General features: G+C 37.1%; 1 protein-coding gene across 1 annotated transcript; it reads right to left on the bottom strand.

Moving 5' to 3' along the window:
- Window positions 1-7,265: 7,265 nt before the first annotated feature.
- On the bottom strand, window positions 7,266-7,421 carry LOC102989724 (60S ribosomal protein L39-like). Its single transcript, XM_055086365.1, has one exon. The coding sequence runs from the start codon at window positions 7,419-7,421 to the stop codon at window positions 7,266-7,268; it is 156 nt and encodes a 51-aa protein (XP_054942340.1).
- Window positions 7,422-10,891: the final 3,470 nt, after the last annotated feature.

Here is a 10,891-nt window from a genome sequence, read left to right as displayed (position 1 = left end):
CACAGTTTCAATGTCATTACTTGTGATTGGTCTGTTCATATTTTCTATTTCTTCCTGGTTCAGTCTTGGAAGGTTATATCTTTCTAAGAATTTGTCCATTTTTTCCATGTTGTCCATTTTATTGGCATAGAGTTGCTTGTAGTAGTCGCTTAGGATGCTTTGTAGTTCTGCGGTGTCTGTTGTAACTTCTTTTTCATCTCTAATTTTATTGATTTGAGTCCTCTCCCTCTTTTTCTTGATGAGTCTGTGTAATGGTTTGTCAATTTTGTTTATCTTCTCAAAGAACCAACTTTTAGTTTTATCGATCTTTGCTATTGTTTTCTTTGTTTCAATTTCATTTATTTCTGCTCTGATCTGTATGGTTTCTTTCCTTCTGCTAACTTTGGGTTTTGTTTGTTCTTCTTTCTCCAGTTCCTTCAGCTGTAAGGTTAGATTGTTTATTTGAGATTTTTCTTGTTTCTTGAGGCAGGCTTGTATAGCTATAAACTTCCCTCTTAGAACTGCTTTTGCTGCATCCCATAGGTTTTGGATCATTGTGTTTTCATTGTCATTTGTCTCTTGGTATTTTTTGATTTCCTCTTTGATTTCTTCTGTGATCTCTTGGTTATTTAGTAACGTAATGTTTAGCCTCCATTTGTTTGTGTTTTTTACGTTTTTTTCCTTGTAATTGCTTTCTAATCTCATATCGTTGTGGTCGGAAAAGATGCTGGATATGATTTCAATTTTTTTAAATTCACTGAGGCTTGATTTGTGACCCAAGATGTGATCTGTCCTGGAGAATGTTCCGTGTGTGCTTGAGAAGAAAGTGTAATCTGCTGTTTTTGGTTGGAATGTCCTGTAAATATCAATTAAATCTATCTGGTCTATTGCATCATCTGTTTCCTTATTTACTTTCACTTTGGATGATCTGTCCATTGGTGTAAGTGAGGTGTTAAAGTCCCCCACTATTATTGTGTTACTGTTGATTTCCTCTTTTATAGCTGTTAGCAGTTGCCGTATGTATTGAGGTGCTCCTGTGTTGGGTGCACATATATTTATAATTGTTATATCTTCTTCTTGAATTTATCCCTTGATCATTATGTAGTGTCATTCCTTGTGTCTTGTCACATTCTTTATTTTAAAGTGTATTTTATCTGATATGAGTATTGCTACTCCAGCTTTCTTTTCATTTCCATTTGAATGGTATATCTTTTTCCATCCCCTCACTTTCAGTCTGTATGTGTCCCTGGGTCTGAAGTGGGTCTCTTGTAGACAGCATATAGATGGGTCTTGTTTTTGTATCCATTCAGCAAGCCTGTGTCTTTTGGTTGGAGTATTTAATCCATTTATGTTTAAGGTAATTATCGATATGTATGTTCCTATGACCGTTTTCTTAATTGTTTTGGGTTTGTTTTTGTAGGTCCTTCTCTTGTGTTTCCCACTTAGAGAAGTTCCTTTAGCATTTGTTGTAGAGCTGGTTTGGTGGTGCTGAATTCTCTTAGCTTTTGCTTGTCTGTAAAGCTTTTGATTTCTCCATTGACTCTGAATGAGATCCTTGCTGGGTAGAGTAATCTTGGTTAGAGGTTCTGCCCTTTCATCACTTTAAGTATATCATGCCACTCCCTTCTGGTTTGTAGAGTTTCTGCTGAGAAATCAGCTGTTAACCTATGGGAGTTCCCTTTATGTTATTTGTCATTTTTCCCTTTCTGCTGTCAAAAATTTTTCTTTGTGTTTAATTTTTGCCAATTTGATTACTATGTGTCTTGGTTTGTTTCTCCTTGGGTTTATCTTGTATGGGACTTGCTGCACTTCCTGGACTTGGGTGGCTATTTCCTTTCCCACGTTAGGGAAGTTTTTGACTATAATCTCTTCAAATATTTTCTCTGGTCCTTTCTCTCTCTCTTCTCCTTCTGGGACCCCTATAATGCGAATGTTGTTGCATTTAATGTTGTCCCAGAAGTGTCATAGGCTGTCTTCATTTCTTTTCATTCTTTTTTCTTTTTTCTGTTCTGCAACAGTGAATTCCACCATTCTGTCTTCCAGGTCACTTATCCGTTTTTCTGCCTCAGTTATTCTGTTTTTGATTCCTTCTTGTGTAGTTTTCATTTAAGTTATTGTATTGTTCATTTCTGTTTGTTTGTTCTTTACTTCTTATAGGTCTTTGTTAAACATTTCTTGCACCTTCTCGATCTTTGCCTCCATTCTTTTTCCGAGGTCCTGGATCATCTTCACTATCATTATTCTGAATTCTTTTTCTGGAAGGTTGCCTATCTCCACTTCATTTAGTTGTTTTTCTGGGGTTTTATCTTGTTCCTTCATCTGGTACATAGTCCTCTGCCTCTTCATCTTGTGTATCTTTCTGTGAATGTGGTTTTTGTTCCACAGGCTGCAGGATTGTAGTTCTTCTTGCTTCTGCTGTCTGCCCTAATATCTTTTAGATCTAGCTTAATTTCTTTCAGGGCCTCGCTCGGTGGACATATTCTGATACACAAAACCTAGTCTATTCTTGGACCAAACTATTTTTTCTATGGTTTTGTACAACTGAAAGTCCCTCTTCTCTTTTCCTGGGAGAAGAATAGTCAACAGTCATCGTAGAGCACCAAACTATTCAAAATGTTGTGGAACTACTTTCCATGAAGGTTTGAAGACAATGAATAGAAAGAAAGAAAGAGCACTCAGATTTAACTCTGAGAAATCAGGGCAGGATTATCCCAACATTCTGTACTATTTTAGTGAATTTGGTGGAAGAATTAAGGAATTGCTGGTATATACTGATTTCTAGAAGGATAAACATTGTCATTTCCAACCCAAAGCTTTCCATTGGTGTGCATAAAATTTTGACTTGTGTGTTCCTACCATCTCCTCCTTCTAGTGCCTGGCCCTGACTTATAAGGGTTTCTTTTTTTTGCATATCTGATGCTGTTATGTCTCACCTTGCTCACCTTGGCACTTCCTAGCTAACCTGGCAAGCATCCCTTGAGTTTCAAACAGTGAGGGATCTCATATGCCTTTCTGGCCCCTATTGGTGACCAAAGACAATCTTAGATTTTTAAAATTAATGCCTATATTTGAGAGGTACTTCCTATGGAAGCTCTTTATAAAGTTTTAAAAAAATTATATAAATATTATGTGATGATTTTATTTATAATTAATGGCTTTGTTTTTTAATTTTTATTTTGACTTAGTTTTCTTCATAAATTTATAAGGAATTTCTTCAGTTCATGTCATGATCTTTTTCTAAAATTGGCACTGCATAACTGAAAGTGCAAGGCAAAGTTTTCTACCATCATTGCACAAAGATTTTCTTTCTTTGTACATTTAAACGAAGGAATTGATTTCTTATGGTTTTGAATGTAATTTTTTAAGTTGAAAACATACATATGGGATCTGCACATTGCTTCCTCAAAATGGGTTTCTTTTTTGTTTTGTTTTGTTTTAATGTTGTATTAGTCTATTTGGGCTGCCACAAAAATATGCCATGGACTTGGTGGCTTAAACACAGAAATTTATTCTCATAGTTCTTGAGGCTGGAAGTCCCAGGTCAAAGTCCGGCAGGGTCAGTTTCTGGTGCGAACTCTCTTCCCAGCTTGATATCCTTAAAATGGTAGAGGGAGAGAGTGCTAGTGATTTTCCTCTTCTAATAAGGTCACCAGCCCTATTGGGTTAGGACTCCATCCTACGACCTCATTTAACCTCTATCACCTTCTCACAGGCCCGTTCTCCAAATGCAGTTACATAGGGAGTTAGGGCTTCAACATATGAATTTGGAGGTGGGGGACACAAACAGCAAAATGTTGACGTGTGAATTTTAATAATCCAACTTATTTTTTAATTAATCAATCAAATTATTAAAATCACATACCGTGGGCTAAGAATAAATGAGAATGGGATTGGTATTAGAATAATAAGGCATTACCCTCACCATGGTGAACTGATAACACAGTTAAGAAAATGAATTAAAATCAGACTAAAACAAGGAAAAATGATAAAAGTGCAAAGTACTAAATCATCATACTGTCTTTAATTACAAAAGAAGTTGTAGGGGCTTCCCTGGTGGCGCAGTGGTTGAGAGTCCGCCTGCTGATGCAGGGGACGCGGGTTCGTGCCCTGGTCCGGGAAGATCCCACATGCCGCGGAGTGGCTGGGCCCGTGGGCCATGGCTACTGAGCCTGCGCGTCGTGCCCTGGTCCGGGAAGATCCCACATGCCGCGGAGTGGCTGGGCCCGTGAGCCATGGCTACTGAGCCTGCGCGTCTGGAGCCTGTGCTCTGCAACGGGAGAGGCCACAACAGTGAGAGGCCCGCGTACCTCAAAAAAAAAAAAAAAAAGAAGTTGTATGTGTGGGCTGGAATAACCAGAGAAATCTTTTAAGAAGAAATTTTATTTAGCCTCCTACTGAAAGATGACTAGGGTCTTATTAACTTCAATGGAAGTGTAAAAGGAAGAATATTTCAACACAGTATCCAGAGAATGCTGGTTTGGAATATACATGATATGGTCTTTGTTCTTTAGAAGTTTGCAATCAAAGACCATAAATACTCAAGTCTGACAGCTTAGTGCTTTCAGAATTTGCTTAAATCACCTGATATGTTTTTACCAGGCTAATGCTGCTAACTGAAGCACTGGGTTATGTCTTGGGCTGAAGCATGCCACAGAATCATTGATGTTGCGCTAAAAAACCCAAAACTCATCCTTCCTTTGATTCTTTATTTGTTTGACTGCCTGGTGAGTCCAGAACAATTTCAGAGCATCCAGTGGAGTCCCTAACTGTTCCAGAGGGCAAGAGGTTGGACACACTGATTGGTTTGAAAACCTTGATATCTCATTTTTTCAGTGGCTTCTCTGTAAGTTCAACTCAGTAGTTCATTTATTTATTCCTCCAAACATAGGGAAAACAAGCCTGAAAACACAATTTCATAACACTAAATTATGAATGTTAAAGACATGCACAGCTCTACCTACCAGCAACACCTATGGGCAGAACCTATCATACTGTGGACACTGACATATTTCTAATTATACCATTTCTGATCATGTAAACGTCCTGGGTTGATCAGAAAAACAGAAAATATCACTATGATCAAAATAAATCTATAATTTAAACTGGATTTTCTACCACTATCAGGCAAAAGGTTGTTTAAAAAAAAAGTTGTGGGCTTCCCTGGTGGCGCACTGGTTGAGAGTCCGCCTGCCGATGCAGGAGACATGGGTTCGTGCCCCGGTCCGGGAGGATCCCACATGCCGCGGAGCGGCTGGGCCCGTGAGCCATGGCCGCTGAGCCTGCGCGTCCGGAGCCTGTGCTCCGCAATGGGAGAGGCCACAACGGTGAGAGGCCCGCGTACCGCAAAAAAAAAAAAAAAAAAGTTGTGCTGTAAATCACGTCTCCTTTTGCAGGATCTGGTATGAAGGAAAAATCGTGTGTTTGAAATTTGTCTCTGAATTTATCTCTAATTTCAAAATCATTTTCCTTCTTCTGTGAAGCCTATCCCCAGCCCAGGTTACTGCATTTCCCTTGTGCTCTCACTTCTGCTCTCCTCCATTAATCAAAGGAAAGTATCTGCTAACAGTCATGTAAAACCTGGTATGAATTTAAGTCATGGTGTTATCTCTCTTCAGGGGATTTATAATTTTGGATTTATCTATCATTCTGGAATAAATGCCTTTGTCTCCTGCAAAAGAAGCTTTAGGCATGAGCATAGTAAAGAGAAGTGTTTTTGGAGTTGGGGACTTTCTGTTACTGTTGAAATCACACAAAGAGCTAGCGTCAACTTTATTGAGAAGATTGGTATCTAAATTGTAAAATTATCTCAAAGTTAGGAGTTTATGTAAAATGCCAGGTCAGAATTACAATGAAGGGACATATTACTTAAGTGTTTTGGAGATGAGAAAATGAAACTAGCATTTATTGGGTATCATATGCCAGGAAATGTGCCAGGCATCCTCACATTTCTTTAGCTCATTTAAAGCACTTCTGTAAATTCTTCACCCCATTTTACCATCAAGGAAACAAAGTTCTGGAGGTTAAGTTTCACAAATATCCTGCAGCTAGCAAATAATGGAACCATGTCTCCCTGGCTTCAAAGTCCATTATCTTGGTGTATGAAAGAGAAAAGTTGTCAAAATAAGTGACACTTAAACACGTGATTTATTTTGCTCTATTAAAAATTTGCTTTGAACATTTTGAATTAAAATCCTTTAATCACAGGATAACATGTACTTTGTACCATACCACCTTGCTGGCTTTTAGTATGCAGAGCCAAGATGAATTGCCTTCAAAAATTTTTTCAATTTATTTCTTCTGTCAGCAACTGTCAATAATAGAGGATGGTGAGGCTGTAATGCAGAAATTACAAGGTTATCCAAGACCTGCCTCATATGTAGTTGGCATGTGTTACTCTCCAACTAACTTATGGATATGAATATATCTGTGCTAATTGAAAGTAAGCTAGCCAAAGTCAACCTACACAATCATATGGGTGGAATAATCATATAATTTGAACCAAAAATTGGGACACATTAACAGACTGAATATTTGAAATTATGACTATTACATTATATCTAGAATATATGGTTAGCTTATTAAGGGTTAGGGGGCTAATTTTGTATTTTTTCTCAATTAAATTTAACTGTAGATTCACTTGAGAATGTGTATTAATGCTTTACTGAATGAATCTACCCACTTTTACATTTTTTTGAGAAATAAAGAAAAAAATTAGGTGGTAAATAGAAAGTATTACTTAAGTCATATATATGAACCAAGGCCAGTTTGAAGCTGCATTTTTGTGCAAGGAAGCCCATTTTGTTTATTGCTTTCCAAAAAATTTAAAATATTAAGTGTGATTATTTTTCCAAACTTTTAAGGTTATGTTAAATCAATGTAAATAATAACAATAAAGCTTGCTAACTTAAAAATGTGGGTTTTTTAGGTGTATGCTTTAGATTGAATTATTAATTAACTTTTTAATTGGAAATATTAATCTACAAAAGCAATAAAAAGTGTATTTTAACTCTTATTCTGTCTAATATGAAGATAATATAGGCTCTTTGCTTTTCCTATTTTCCCTCTGGTTACCTGTCCTTTTTTTTTTTTTTTTTTAAGGTTTCACATACTCATTACTGAGCTACACAGTGAGCAGTGGTGAGGAAGGATCAAGAAAAGAGAAGAGAGCCATTCCATTTCTCCCATCAAACACAGGCAGCTGTTCCAGACAGTAGTGATGTTTTGATATGGTAAGACACAATTGACCTTAATAGCAGACGTGTGTGCCACTTCATATGTGAGGCTCCTTATAGACCCAGCTTGGTTCTTCTCCAGTGTCTTCTCTTGGAGTTGTACCTGATTGTATTACCAGTTTTCATTTGAATCCATGGGGGAATGGGACGATTTTGCTTTTGTTTCTTGGCCAGGAATCGCTTGATCCTGAAAGTGTTGTGAGAAGACATGGCGAGGAGGAAATTCAACTGCACATAGGATGGCAGACAAGAGGAAAGATCCTCTCTGGTTACCTGTCCTTGAGTAATCCTGTCTGCTTGTAATTATCATGACCAGAGATTGGATAGGAAAATAAAAGACTATAGGAATTACTCAGGGCTTAATCTGTCCTTGCATATGATGGTGGTGGGGAAATAAGTTGAAAAAGGTACATAATGTGGTACTTTGGTTTTCTAAGGGCTCATTTATATACTATTTATATTCCCAACTTTGCATAAAATAATTGAGGCTCTGACGATGTAATTTATAAAATTGATACATGGTACTATAAAAGGTGGTTTCATAAAAATGTATTTTAAAATGTAATGACAAAAAATTCTGGTTATATTTAAAAAATAGACTTTGACTGATTTGGAAGTGCTCAGGTCACTTTAAAGAGAATCTTTATTAGTCTATAGAAAGTAATGTTTATAACAGCTTGAAACTCAAAGGAAAGGGAACTCAGGGAGAAGCACGTTCAATAATTTCCTAGGTAACATGAATGCATACTGTGTGTGCTCCTTTCATCTCATTTCTTACTGCCACAGCCTTTCAAGGAAGAAAATAATATAGTCTTCATGAAAAAAAGTGTAAAGAAGGCAGTATAAGAAAGGCGTACTTTGAGAACTAACTGAAGTGCTCATGAGGCAAGTTAATGCTTTTTTGCCAATAACTTGTGTGCAGATAGGTTAAAAGGATTTTCAGCCCCTCTCTGAATCTGCCCCCTCCACACCAAAACTGGGATACATTTACTGAGAAAACAAGGATCTGGTATTTTAAAAACATTAAAAATATTTTATGTGAGTTATTTTTTACTTAGCACAGTAGAAGAAAATCAAGATTAATTCATCAGTATATAGTCACCTTAAAAGTGTGAAGGGCACTTCGATGGCCTCAATGGCCGATAGAAGGTAATAAGTCAAAATGGGGAGGGAGCAGGCTGTGTACAAAGTTGGCTCTAAACTCTCTTTTGCTGTGGTGCAGTTTTTGTGGACTGGATGGCTGAGAGATCCAACAGAGAGAAAGAAATCATCACCAGGATCAACAGAGATAGGAACAGGGGAAACTTGGAAAGGTGTTGTGACAAAGTCAATGATAAGAAGCCAGATCCCTGGGGTGGGTATCTGATCATGAAGCAGAGAACAGCATGTCATTAAGAATTTGATCAAGATTTAATAACTTCTGGCGATTTACTTACAAAATGACTCTTGCAGCCCTGGATCATGGTACTCTTGCAGCCCTGGAGCATGGTACTCTTGCATGAACCACTGAAAAGTCTCATTACAAAATACAAAGTAAATTTTTTTAAAAAGAAGAAAAAATTAAAATGATCTTTGCCAAGTATATAGGTGAAAATAATATATAACTTTTTTGTTTGCTTACTAGTAAAATTGAATTATTTTCCATACTTTTAAAATTTTCACTAATTTTTCCCTGTCAACTGAATTTGGTGCCTGATTTTAGTAAATATAATTTACCTCCTGTTTACTGATCATATATTACATGTAAAGCAGTGTGCCAATGTTTTGGAGAGGGGGCTGTGAAGAAATAAAAGAAATGACAAATCCCTTCTCTTAAAGCCATATACTGGGTGGGGGAGAACAGCTTGTGCAGAATAATGTGACAGAAGTAAGGAAAGGAATGTGGATTGGGAAAACGGGACAGCTACATGTAAAAAAATGAAATTAGAACACTAACACCATACACAAAAATAAACTCAAAATGGATCAGAGATCTAATGTAAGGCCAGATACTATAAAACTCTTAGAGGAAAACATAGGCAGAATACTCTTTGACATTAATCATAGCAATATCTTTTTTGATCCACCTCCTAGAGTAATGAAAATAAAAACAAAAATAAACAAACGGGACCTAATTAAACTCAAAAGCTTCTGCACAGCAAAGGAAACCATAAACAAAACAAAAAGACAACCCACAGAATAGGAGAAAATATTTGCAAACAAAGCAACCAACAAGGGATTAATCTCCAAAATATACAAACAGTTCATGCAACTCTATGTTAAAAAAACAAACAATCCAATCAAAAAATGGACAGAAGACCTAAATAGACATTTCTCCAAAGAAGATATACAGATGGCCAAAAAGCACATGAAAAGATGCTCGACATCACTAATTATCAGAGAAATGCAAATCAAAACTACAATGAGGTTTCACCTCACACCAGTCAGAATGGCCATCATCAAAAAGTCTACAAACAATAAATGCTGTAGAGGGTGTGGAGAAAAGGGGACCCTCCTACACTGTTGGTGGGAATGTAAATTGGTACAACTACTATGGAGAACAGTATAGAGGTTCCTTAAAAAACTAAAAATAGAACTACCATATGACCCAGCAATCCCCCTCCTGGGCATATATCGAGAGAAAACCATAATGCAAGAGGATACTTGTGCCCCAGTTTTCATTGCAGCACTACTTACAATAGCCAAGACATGGAAGCAACCTAAATGTCCATTGACAGATGCATGGATAAAGAAGATGTGGTACATATATACTATGGAATACTACTCAGCCATAAAATAGAATGAAATAATGCCTTTTGCAGCCACACAGATAGAGATTATCATACTAAGTGAAGTAAGTCAGACAAAGACATATATCATATGTGGAATCTTAAAAAAAAGTACAAATGAACTTATTTACAAAACAGAAATAGAGTCACAGATGTAGAAAACAAATTTATGGTTACCGGGGAGGTGGGAGGAGGGAGGTATAAATCAGGAGCTTGGGATGAACTTACACACACTACTGTACATAAAATAAATAACTAATAAGGACCTACCATATAGCACAGGGAACTCTACTCAATACTCTGTAATGACCTATATGGGAAAAGAATCTAAAAAAGAGTGGATATATGTATACGTATAATTGGTTCACTTTGCTGTAGAGCAGAAACTAACACAACATTGCATTGTAAATCAACTATACTCCAATAAAAATTTTAATAAAGAGAAAGGAATGGGGAAAGGAGGGGGAGTGTTAAATGCAGACACACTTTGGAGCAGCTAGCTTCAAGGTTCTAAACAGAACCACTGGTGAGTGGAACTCACACACCTCCTTTGAGTTCTGTTCCAGTGGTCAATTTTGGAGAAATATCTTTGGGTCTGGAGGCAGAAGAGCAGGACAGAAGGACAATCCAAGAAGCCCTCTGAGACTCAGTGAATGCTTTATAACATGTTTACTTGCTGACTCATGAGTTGAACATGGCAAGAAAATGTCAGGTTTGACTTCCAGTAAGATAAAACAGTGTTCTGCCAACGAGGTCCTGTAAAGGGCTTACTTTGGGCTCCTATCTTCATTCAGGAAATTTGCTCAAAGTGTATATTCCTGGGGCCGCTGGCTGAAGGTCTTTCCATTTTAGGGAAAGCAAAATGTAGAGAAGACATTTTATCCTATGTTGTACCCTGCCTCTGGGCATTGA

Source organism: Physeter macrocephalus, chromosome 8 (assembly GCF_002837175.3).
Source record: "Physeter macrocephalus isolate SW-GA chromosome 8, ASM283717v5, whole genome shotgun sequence".
NCBI lineage: Eukaryota > Metazoa > Chordata > Mammalia > Artiodactyla > Physeteridae > Physeter > Physeter macrocephalus.
Note: the sequence above shows the minus strand (reverse complement) of the source record. Positions and strands in the feature narration are given on the sequence as shown.